This window comes from Choloepus didactylus, chromosome 7, assembly GCF_015220235.1.
Source record: "Choloepus didactylus isolate mChoDid1 chromosome 7, mChoDid1.pri, whole genome shotgun sequence".
NCBI classification, from domain to species: domain Eukaryota; kingdom Metazoa; phylum Chordata; class Mammalia; order Pilosa; family Megalonychidae; genus Choloepus; species Choloepus didactylus.
In genome coordinates, this window is record NC_051313.1 from 41,281,306 (window position 1) to 41,293,828 (window position 12,523).

A 12,523-nucleotide genomic window follows, 5' to 3' on the forward strand; every position below is an offset into this window, starting at 1 on the left:
ATTATTTCTCCCCTTTCTCCTGGATCACTTACAATAACACACAAACATGCCACTCTTTCTCCCAGCTCATAAAAATCTCTCTTGCCCCCACATCCCCTGTCAACTATTGCCCCATTTATTTGCTCTCTTTTGTAGCAAAACTCTCAGAAGGAGATGTCTAAACTAACTGCCTGCAATTTCTCCCTAATTCCTCCCTAAACCCACTCATCTGGCTCTTGCCTCTAACACTTCTACTGGAACTGATGTTGTCATAAACACCAATGACCTCTATGTAGCTAAAGACTATGGTTAGTCCTCAGTCCTAATCTTACTTGAGCTATCAGTGGCAAATGACAAATTTATTACTTCCTCCTGCCTGTGAAACTTCTTTCACTAGGTGTTGGGACACCACTCTGTCCTCGTTTTCCTCCTGCCTGACTATGTTCCTTATAGGTCTCCTTTGCTGGTTCTCCTTTTTCCTTTCTCACCCCCAGCTCTTAACACCAGAGTGTCCCAGGGCTGAGGCCTTGTGTACCTCCTCTTTTCTATTTACACTCACTCTCCTGGTAATGTCTTCTAGTCTCATGGCTCAGTACCATCTATATGTTGACAACTCTCAAATTTGTATCAACTGCCACTTAGATGTCTAAAAGGTATTTCAAACTCACCTTGCCCTAATCATCCTTCCTAACTTGCTTCATCTACTGTCCTCCCATCTCAGCTGATGGCAATTCCATTTTCTCAATTACTCAGGTCAAAAACCTTGAAGTCATCACTGACTCCTCTCTTTTGCCCACAACCAAGAGCCAATCCATTAGCACCTCCTTCAAAATATACCTGGCATCTGACCACTTCCTAATTCTATTGCTTCCAACCTTGATTGAGCCACTAACTCCTCTTGTTTGGATTATTGCAACAGCCTCCAAGTCAACCTCTCTCTTCTTCCACCCTTGCCTTCTTCACAGTCTCTTCTCACACAGCATCCCGGGATGGCTCCCACTACCTTCAGAGTAAATGTGAAAGTCCTTATGATGGCCTGGATGATCGGCCCTCCTCCCCTCTTACCTCACTGACTTCACCTCCTACTACTCTCCTCACTTGCTCCACTCCAGTCACATGTGGGTCCTTGATGTTCCTTAAATATGACCTATATATAGATGGTGGAATGGGGCACTTGGGGTCAAGGGTGGAAGCAAGACTTCTCAATATCTTCTCAAATTCTTGCTATAACATTTTGAGTTTTGAACCATATGAATATATAAATTTGTTAAAAAATGAAATCAAATTTAAAAATAATATGGTAGTGTTGTAAAAATGTAAGGATATCAACACTTCAACTATCTTAGGGGAAAAGCCAACGCACATGTATATAATTATAATGTTGGTAAGAGCTGACTGGGTAGGGCCTACTTCTTTGTGCATAGTCCCAGTGGAGTGTTGAAAAGAGGGGTCCAAGAGAGGCCTATGGACTCGGAGGTAGGAGCCAAGCTCCACCCTGCTCTCTTTTCTGTTGTGGGAGTACTGGCCCTCCACAAGAGCACCCACAGACCCACTCCCTCAGCTGTTTCTAATTTTAATCGAGATTTCCTACTCATACCTTCAGCTTTCTGGCAGAAGGCTCAGTGCACGCCAGGGGACCTGTCCAGCACAGTCTGCCTTGAAATGTGAATAAGATAGAGCAGGAGCCCCTGGTATTTACACTTAATGTGCTGTTTCTTGGGGATCTTGTTCTTGAAAACTGGATTCCATATTTCTTCTACAATTGGTTACTTTCTATAATAAGCATATATACCTGGTTTTGCTTTATCCTTTAGGACAATAAAGGAAAGTAAACATAGCACCACTGTCCCAGCACAGTTGAAGTATAAAATCCAAGAGTTAATGTGCTTGGAAGTTCACATTTCTTAAGACTTTTAGGCACTTTTTCTAAGTCTCAGCCTTGCAAAGACAGAGCTTATGTATAGTTCAGAAATTCTCAGGCAAGAAGTTGGATACCTTTAACCGGGTAATTTTACGGCAGGTCTCTAGCTCAGAGACAAGCCTGTGAGGGACCACATTTGCCAAATGCTCGGGGACCACTGCCTGGCAAATGTTCACTGAGCCAGTTTGGGGTTTAGCTCTGGACTCAGCTAAAGAGGAGGAATTTTACTGGAGTACTGGGAAGATTTCCCAGTCTGCTTCTTCCTCATGAGTTCAAGTTCAGATATGCATCCGCATCTGCAGGCAGGAGTCAGGGGAAGCCAGGGAAAGTGTGGCATTCATCCAAGAGAAGTAATTCCTGGCCAAGTGGAGCTGGCTGTCTGTGTCTCATTATCAGTGTGTGTGGTCATGGCTTCTTTAAGACAAAGAGGCAGTCTTGGACAAAAACATAGAGGTGGGAGGGAGACAACACACTGGGGCTTAAATTAGGATTTCAGTTTTCCCTCTCACTCTGTCCCCAGGTCCTTTGACTGGAGGAAACTTTGACTTCCTGTTGGCCAAACCACTTCCCCTCTCCCTCTCTGAACAACACCTCCACCCAGTCTCTTCCCTTTAGGAAAGGCACCTTGGTTTGGTAGCATTTCACTTCTCTAACAACCACCAGACCTCTGTGCCTGAGGGGTGCCTGGGCCTTAAGCCAAGGCAGAAATGAAATCTGAAGACACACTAGACATACCAGCCAGCAGGTCCCCGAAGAGACAGAGGGGTAGGTCAAAAGCCTTTATTGCTTGTATGTATGTCTCTTATACTCCTGTTTTTGTCAAACTGCTCCCCAGAACATTAGTTCCTTAACTGATGACAGATGTCCCCTAGGGTGTGAGAAACAAGCACTATTCCTAAAAAGGAATAAATGCTCACCCAATTATGGAGAAGAAAAGAATTTATTCACAATCTTGCAAGAACAGGAGCCTAACCAAAATGTGTGTGTGTGTGTGGGGGGGGGGGTTGGCGCACAGAACAATAGACCCAGCAGTATTTATTCCCTACACCTAACTGCAAGTCCCTCCTCTGTTTCTCCATTGGCTGGATACTTCAGAGGTTACATTCTATTCAACAAGCCTAACTAGCCCGAGCAAATTTGAAACATGCAGCCTGCCCAAATTGGAAACATTTGAAAAAAAGGTCTCCTGTGCAAACTTGGAACATTAGAAACAAGTCTCCACCCCTCTTTCCTTTGTTCTTTAACTGCAGAGCTAGTCTGAGCTAGTTTGGTAACAATTTATGAAGCTGTTTAAGGAATATCTACCCTCCCCCAGTCTCCACCTTGCAAAGACAGTGGGCGGATAAACAGGAGGACCGGCCACTGATTATAGCTTGGCTTCTTGACCCTCTGCCATTCCCCTGAGCTGCCCCCACCCTGTGTAAAAGCTAAACTTAATCTAATTCTCACAAAGGGATAAAGGGTTCTGTGGTCAACTAAATTTGAAAAACATTACATACTCTCTCTCCTGGATATTCACAATATACCATAGGATGGTAAAGACTCTGGGAAGGCCTGGAGTAAAGGAACCTTTTAACATTGTTTAACCCCAAGTTCTGCAAAATTATTTTTATAATAAAAAGACAAACAAAAGTCTGCAAAACACAGCAGATATCCTCTTATCCGATGTAAACAAGACTGACGGTTGGTCATTCAAAAGAAGTCAGGTAGAACAGAGAATCCTAAAAAAAATGGCATGCACTATCTTCAACATTTTATTTAACTTAAAAATATGTAAATTCACAAACATTCGCAATCATTTATCACAGAGTCTAGGCCTTTTCTTTGCATATGTATTCACTGACTTAGAGCTCTGTACCATCTTTCTATAAACCATAATACATAGTACAAGGTCTACAATTTATAGTATTAAAAAAAAATTATGGAGAAAGTTCACTTACGAGCTGACTCCCCACTGTCACTTCAGGACACCTCGGTGTGGAATATGACCTGTGATGTCTTACATATTTAGAAATATTTGGAAGTTCTAATATTTTCTTACCATGCCCCTGGTATACATGCACCCCACTTTGGAGACTGTTGGCCCAAAAATTGCTCAGACAAAATTAGAAAAATCACTTGAAAGTCATTTCAAAAGGTATGCTAGGGCCTTTTAATTCGATGGAGCCTACCTCCCCTTCTAAGGCAAGCCCCGAGGCTGAACAAGGGTGTCTGGTGTTGCTTTTGAAGGTTCTAAGGGGAGCATTTAGTTCAGCTACTAAGAACAAGCACCAGGGGTTAGATTTGGATGACATATTTAAAGAAGCTCCCTGACAAACTGGAAACCCATTCAGAGGCCATTGAAAAAGAATCAGCCCCCAGGACAAGGTGAGGAGGAGAGTGGCAGGTAGAGAGGAGACGTAGTCCCTGCTCCCTTTTCTGGCAGGTATAAATATGGATAACAGAATTGGCCAACAGGGAAAGAGAAGACCTCAAGGGGAAAGGACAGGAGTCTCCTCTGTCCTCCAGGCTCTCAAGACTCTCCATTTCCCCAGTCCCCGCCAGAGAGCCCCAGCCCCAAGCTAACCTTGACCACAAAGGGTGTTCTCTGTATGAAGAGGTGGACCCTGCTTGGAAGCCCCATTCACAAAGGCTACTCCTTGACGCTGGGATAGCAGTAGTTGGGCAGGGATCCCAGGGTTATGTCACCCTTTTTGAAGCCACCCAGCCCACAAAGTTCTCAAGAAGACCAAACTGAAGAAACATATACAAAAGCACTCCTGGCACCCAGTGGGGCCTCACTACTTGCACCACAGGACTCAGTAGAAGAGCAGACCCAGGCTTCTACATTGAGTCATGCTGGACAGACCAAAAACTAAAAAACTTTAAAAAACTCAACATTGATTTTAAAAGTCTTGTGAGTACAGAACCAAACAAGCATTTAAAATTGGCCCATGTACTCCAGCCACAGTAAGGCCTGGTAATAACAACCTTGCCACCATTGGAAAAATAAAGTTTCCTCTCTCCTCTGCCTGACTCCTACGGTCCCCTTATATAAGGCCCTGCACAAGTTCAGCTGACAAGCACCCTGTGCAAAGTAGCACAGCCATAAAGCAAAGATGCTTCCACCCCCAAGTGTTTCATAAGAAGCACAGCCCTAAATGTGCAGATGGTTTCACCTTCCGCATGCTTGTGGATTTTTTCAAGGACTCTGAAGGGAGCTGCCTGGATGTGGCAAACACAGCCCAAACAACAAAGCACTTTGTGTCCTGTTAAGTGTTCTGTAACTGGAGCTCAACCACACTCAGCTCTCCAGTGACCTTCAGAGATGCCCAGCTCGGGGGGTGGTTTGCCTCTTCTCATTGGACAGCCTCTCCCCAAAGCCCTGTTTACAGAATTCAGTTACTGGAAGCCCTGATAAAATGACAAAGTCTTAGGTGGATACAGGGGTTGTTAATTAACATTACTATGTCTGTGAACTGTGCCTCAAAAGGAAAACCTAATTTATTGTGCTTGTCAGACAATAACTCTCTAGCACAAAGGTTCTGGGTTTTCCTACAGAATCATTAGGCGTCGGGAATAGACACTGTAATTCAAACAGGACCAGCTACATAATTTTCAGGGTCCAATGAAAAATACAGGGCCTCTTGTTTAAAGAGCAGGCAAGAAGTGCCATGCTAAAATATAAAGCTTTTTCCTATCTCCTTCAGTCTCTCTCGACCTGCCACAGTGCTTTTTATTTGGTATTTAATGTCACACTCCCTTGGCATGGGGATATTTGCAGGGTAAGTGCAGAACCCCACAGGCACCCAGGACCCCAGCCCAGCCATTCCCATGGATGCTCCGGGCTCTGGCCAGAGTGGGGAAGGCCATTTAGCCCTCTCCCCTTCTCACAGCCCCCAGCCCCAACCTGCTGTGGATAGGCAACCCCCCAGCATATTACAACCTCTGTGCTGGGATATGCTGGATACCTGGATGGGAAGTGGTCAAGAGGCCTGGCCCAGCCCAGTCACCGTGGTGCTGCCAGCTTGGGGTCCCTGAGATGCTGCCCTGTGCCCAGAAAGGTGGAGGGTGACAGCGATTGCTGGGCAGGGGCAAGGTGGGGGGAGCCAGACAGTGTCAGGACACAGAGGGGTGGGTGGCTGAGAACTGGTCCTCGGGGGGTGGAGAGGTGCAGGAGGTGGAATCATCCTTGAACAAGGGCTAAAAGCCCCCAAGTTCTGGATGTCCTCTTCATTGACAAAACACAAATTCAAAATGAAAATTAGCAAGAATTTCAAGACATGGCCACAGAGCATTAAATGTCAAATGCCCCCATGCAACCTGTGTGCACGCACAGATCTCAGGCCCAGGAAGATGGACCAGGAAGACGAAAGGAAGTGATTTTGATCACTTCCCAACACCAAATATAGATAAATAGATAGGTATAAAGATCAATCTATAGGTAAGATTTTGAGATATAGACATACATATATGCATATATCTATACACAGACAGGAAAGCTTTTGTGTGTTTTCCCCATTTAACCTTGTTTCAGTTATGAGTTAATCAGCAGAGTTGAGACTGAAGTAAACATATGTTTTCTATTTAAAAGTCTTTTTGGAAATATACGAAAGTGTTAATAGTACTTTTCTCTGAGTCAAGGTTAAAAAGTAATTTTAATCTCATTTTCTGGGCACTGTAGTGTTTTTCTAAATGACTTCGGATGCATGGATTGTTTTCTTAATTAGGGAAAATCAATCTATGTTATTGTGGGAAGTAATAAAATAAAAAGACTTTACCTGTAGGGAGTGTATACTCTTCCTTGGATTTTTCTGATATAACCAGTGTCCTCTCTCTTTTAACTCTTCTTAGTACCTCCTGGATCATATGAATTTCAAGACTTTCCCAAAGTTTCTGAAGCTAGAATGGGCATAGGTTGAGAGTCACTCTCCACTTTCAGCTTACTCTCTGGGTTCCTGAGTCAAATTCCGGCAGAAGGCCTTGGGTTAGGTCCTATCTTTCAGCTCCTCTCCCCAGGAAGGAGGGGCTCTGTTCTAGGGTTCCCAAGTGTCTCTTGGGGCTAGATACACTTCTGCAGACACCACCATCTGTTCTTCCTGGCTCACATCCTGACTGATGAAATACAACCTGTGTTATCAAGTTCGGCCTAATTGCAAAGGCAACCTAGTGTTTTTTAGGGTCTCTAAATGTGGGCAGGAATTTTGTGGGCATTACAAGAGAAGTCCTAAGGTCTGAAACTCAACGTAAGATGTCAAGGAGGATTTCACATGAAGATTTAGAACTCCTAAAGAGAAAACTCCATGCTAATAACAACCGCAGGAGCTCTCACTCTTTTCATTATGTATGCTTGGAGACCCCACATTTCTCCCTCCCCAGGTGCTAGAGAGGAAACAGGGTTCAAAGAGGCAAGCAATGGGCCTGGGACTGGGAGTTGGGGGCTGGCATCAGTTCTCCTAGTTGCTCTGTGGCCAGGCAATTCGGCATTGATAGCCAAACAGCCACGGGCTTTGCCCACCTGTTCCAATAAGCACAGTCACGCAGAGCCTGTGTTCCAGGCCCAAGGTGAGCAAAGACTTGGGAAACGGTCTCTCTGCGTTGATCATTTAACACACACCAAATGTGCTAGTACATAAATTGCATTTTCTTTTCCTCAGAAAAAGATTATAAAAGCTAATTTTAAATATTTTATTTCCATGGGTAGGGTGTGTGTGTCCAACACCAAACAAGCATTTACTAAGCTCCCATGGGGGAGGGGTGACATTTCTGTGCTGAATTTTATGTTTTAGATACTTGTGATTATGTGTTCTATTGTAGTCTTCCATGTGCAGCTGTATCTCAATTTGAGGAAAATCAGAAAATGAAAATCTAGACTTACAGAAGTAATACATCAGGGGATGGTTATTTGCTTGATCAAAGCCCCAAATGCCTTTATATACTTACCTCCCCCAGAGCTTGTTCAATGATTTGCAAACCTGCAATTTATATTTAACTTCTTTAAAAACACCATTTGGGAATATCTGTGGTTTTAAATGCTAGTGTCATAAAGCAATTTTTTTCAATACCAAATTTAAAATAGCTGCTGCATACCTGCTGAGTTTTTATTTCAATTTCTGAAGCTCCTCTGGGGGGAAGAATAGACTGATTATTTACTCTAAGTTCTTCAAATTCATCTTCTTTCCCCATCCGCCTAGCTATAGCTTTCATGCTGGGATACAGAATGTCGGTTCTATTAAAGATGAGAGAAGGAAAATTAGCAAACATATTTTTTTCTCATTCATATTCTCTATTATTTTAATTCACTTTCTGTTTACTGTAGCAAGACTTTCAGTCATCACGTCTAAACCTCCCAACCCACTCATAGCCATTCCTATTAACGTCTAAATTGACCATGGTCGCCACTCCCTAAGTCAATATTATATCCAAAGGCCCTTTCCCTTTGGGTACATATAATTTCAGTCCTCATGCTTCAAAATTTTGACAAGTCTTCTCACTCCCTAGTTGACAGGAAGCTGAGAGAAACTTTGTGTGCTCAGTAAGGTCCGGTATGGTGGGTGGTGGGAGCTTAGTAAATGCTTGTTTGGTGGTGGACGCAGGAACAAGCAAATGTGTCTTTCTTGCCAGCGAAGTCATCCCAGCCAGGGCTTGAAGCTGCTACAATTTCCCACCATACTGCAGACCCAGGGCTGAATGCTGCTCCATATTTGTACCTCTGGCTGCAATGCATGAAGCTCTCAGAGACTCAGCACGTGGGTCTAAAGGGGCAGGGAATGGGGAGGAGTTTACAGCAGCATCAGCTCCCCATCCATTGCTCCCTGGGATCCTAGGGATTAAAAAGCTTCAGAGTTACACTGTGGGGCTGCTTCAGAGGCACAGGTTTCTAGGAACGGACTCTAGGTAAAATAGATACAGTGTAGCTTAGTGGAATCCAGCTCTGTCCTTTCATTTAATGCAACCTAGCTTTTCCCCTAAATCATTGTTGCAGAGACATGTTGCCCGGCTTCCACTGGAACCAGTGGAGCTGGATATACCAGGCTTCATGAACCAAATCTCCTTCCTCCTTAGAGCAAGGGGCAAGGACTCATCAAACCCTGGGTTCTACTAATTGACATGAATTTCTGCCTCAGTGACACTCACTCGTAGAGCTCAGAGAATTGTTTGTAGAGAGAGACCGTGTTGATGTCCTGGCCTTGCAGCTTGAGTTGGCTCCATCGCTCCTTTAGTACTTCCAGCTGCTTCCACAGAGTCAGAAATGACCTCAGCAAAGCCAGGGACGTCAGGGCCTCACGTGGGCTCTCCAGCACCCTGGGGGCTATTGGGCTGCTTTGGAGATGACTTCGGAATTCTGGAACCTTGGGCAAATCTGGCTGAAAACATCACAGAAGTCCTTCTTCATTAAGCTCATGGACCAATGCAGGATAATCTTTTACATGCACCCCATGCAGAAGGAAGTCTTTGGAGAATAAAGCAGTTGGATTTTCTTTCCAGGAGGAATGGTTTAGAGGGCTGTATGCAACATATGTAGCACATGTAGTTAAGCATCCCTCCTGAACAGACAATGTGCAGAAAGGATAAAAATGTCTCAATATCAGCTTTCTGCTTAGATCAGGAACCACTCATTTTTAATACTCCCTTACTTGGGTAATAACATTTTTTCTGCCTTTGAAAAATTGAGCCTTTCCTGTTTAGCATCCACATTCTAGAAGGTGCTCCTTTAGCAATGGAGATTTAAATCCCCATCATGGTAGTGCTATAATACAGCCTTACATTGGGGATTTTACCCACTTTATGAGTAATGAAATGGAAATTCAAGTTTATCCCATCTCCTGTTCTTCTTTCATCCTTTAAAAGAGATTATTTCTCATATAATTTATTATTCAATAGGAAATTTTATTTCACAATTATAATTTGCTCATTCATTGACTGAGGCCTTCACTAAATAAATATTTGTTGAGGGCCCTGGAGCATGTGGAGGGAACAAGGTTCTCAGGCCCTTGCTCTTCTGCAGCTGGGGCTGTGAGGCCCAGGGTCACCTAGAAAGGGATAGACAGAATAGGGACCTGTGCTCAGGTCCTTGGGTGACTACAGGGTCCCAGTCACAGAAAACAGAGCCCTTCTTTGCAGGTGAGGATGGCAAATCCCAGGATGTTACAAGAAGGGCTTCAAAGAACATCAGGGTCCAATCAGGTGACATGTGCCTTAGACACTCAAGTTCTCTGGCTAGGGAACGGGAAGAATTACCACCTACTAAATTGGATCCTAGATCGGTACTATTAACATATCTAAAGAAAGCACTGTCTGCTTGGAAGAAGGTTGGTCAGGGTTGGCAAGCAAGAACCCAGGGAGAGCAAGCTCCTGCAGACAGCTTGTAGCCCGCCTCCTCAACAGTCAGCTCGTCTACGGATTTCCAGATTTTATTTTAGCCTCAGAACCCTTTCATGAAATGAAATCATATGCAGTGGCAAAAATATCAAATAGATCAAGGCCAAATAGCTCTGGAGACATGGAGCAGGGTGGAGACACAGCCTAGAAGCTGGGTGCTCTCCCCTCAAAAGGCTCCAAGTGCCTCTCAAGAACCCCAGGGCTTTTTGGACCACCATTTTAAAGCCTTGAGTTTACTTTGGAGTTTTGGAGACTGAGGCCTAGAGAGATCTTAGGAGGGGTCTTACAGCTGGGACAGGAACCCAAGAGTTCCGACTCACAGAGCAGTTTATGCCAGTGCTTCCTAATTGAGTATCTTAAATTCTCTTAAATAAAAACACTTAAATAAAACTAACTAAAGTAAATAATAATTTTAATGCAAACTTACTTAACCTTATGTAACCTTTTCAAGTCTCCAGATTTTTATCTGTAAAATGCAAATGTTCATACTAAGAGAAGGCTTCTCTACCTAAGTGTTTTAAAAGATGAGAGAAGCAACAGGAGACAGGATAAAGAAACAGCAAGGTGGGAAGGGTAAAGGTATCTGAGAAAGATGGTAATCCATCATAAATTGGGCCCAAAAAAATGGTAACCAGACGGACCAAGAGGCTCAGCATGTTTCTTGATTTTGGTGTTTCTTGATCTTGGCACAACTTGGTCTATTCCCAGCTTTGCAAATGCTCTGAACGAGACATTTCTGTTGTTCTCTCTGAGTGAAACAATTCTGTTGTAGAACAGATGAATGGATAAACAAAATGTGGTATATACACATGATGGAATACTACATGGCAGTAGGAAGGAATGAGGTCATGAAACATGACAACATGGATAAACTTTGAAGACGTAATGCTGAGTGAAATAAGCCAGGTACAAAAAGAGAGATATTGTATGTTATCACTAATGTGAACTCAGTGAAAAATGTAAAATAAATATTTTATATTGTAGAATGTAGGGGACCTAGAGATAGACAGCAACTAGTGAAGAGGGAACGATAATCTAATAAGAACGGATAAACTATTAAGGGTAATCTCAATGTTATGGGAATGCTCAGGAATGATTATGGTTTGCAACATGGTAGGAACATGTTGGAAGCAATGTAGTTATTTTAGGTTATTTGTTTTTCTTATTCCTTTATTTTGTTTTGTTTGAATTTTTTCTTTTTAATTTTTTGATAAAGTGAAAAACAAGCTATTGCATTAAAAATTAGCTAAAATGTAGTTATTTTAGGTATTTGGTTTTTCTTATGCCTTTGTTTGATCATGGTTTAATTTTCTTGGGGTATGGTAGGAATATGTTGGAAGCAATGTAGTTATTTTAGATTTTTTTTTTCTTATGCCTTTGTTGTGTTAGGGTTTGTTAATTTTCTTGGGGTATGGTAGGGACATGGAAGCAATGCAGTTATTTTAGGTTATTTGTTTTTCTTCTTCCTTTGTTTTGTTTTGTTTGAATTGGGTTTTTTTAAATTTATGATAAAGTAAAAAAAAAAAACAACAAGCTATTGCATTAAAGAAAAAATTCTGTTGTAGAATTAAATTCCCACTGATTGGTCTGGAGTGGACATGTGACAAAGTTTCAGCCAATAAGACACAAGGCAAAACTATTGGGAAGCTTCTTCGAAAGATTTTCCTCCTTGATAAAAAGATAGAGCCTCTCAAGGAGAAAGCTTTTTTGCTCTTGTTTCCATCTTACAAGGATAAAGGAGGAATTTGCAGACACTCCAAAGGCGCAAAGATTGAATCCTTGGGAACTGCCTCCCTTTACACTTCTTGTTATGGAAGATTAATAAACCTCTTTAATTCAAGTCACAGTTAGTGGGGCAACCTGTTACTTGCAGCAGCAGCACCCTAATTGGCACAGAGGGGCGTTGACTTGAAGGTGGAAGATCAGGAAAAGCTTCCTAAAGAAAGTGACTTGGAAATGGAAACCTGAAGGATAAACAGGGATTAGATGATGAGGTAGAGAGTTGGAGAAGAGGGAAATTTTCCACCAGAGGGACCAGCTTGCATCAGGTTACAGAGGAGAGAGAGAGAGGGTGTGGTGCATTTGACAAAATGAAAGAAGTTAAGAGTAGAAATATTGGCAGGAACCATGCAATGAAGTTCTGGTTACGGCATTTGGTCTTTATTTTCAGGGCATTTGAGAACCATTGAACGGTTCTAAGGAGGGAAGCGACATAATCAGATTTGTATTTCAAAAATATTTCCCTGGTGAATGGATTGGAAG

General features: G+C 42.8%; 1 protein-coding gene across 12 annotated transcripts in view; it reads right to left on the reverse strand.

Moving 5' to 3' along the window:
* The window catches only part of LOC119539130, a 206,621-nt gene that overhangs the window by 24,722 nt on the left and 169,376 nt on the right, over window positions 1-12,523 (reverse strand). For all 12 annotated transcript variants that reach the window (XR_005217796.1, XM_037842278.1, XM_037842280.1 and 9 more), the window contains 3 exons: window positions 9,017-9,246; window positions 7,970-8,108; window positions 6,661-6,781 (listed from right to left, as the gene is read on the reverse strand). Coding sequence is in view for 11 of the 12 variants with exons in the window: in XM_037842278.1 (XP_037698206.1) it covers window positions 6,661-6,781; window positions 7,970-8,108; window positions 9,017-9,246 (490 nt within the window). In the remaining variant the exon portion in view is untranslated. The remainder of the gene's footprint in view (window positions 1-6,660; window positions 6,782-7,969; window positions 8,109-9,016; window positions 9,247-12,523) is intronic.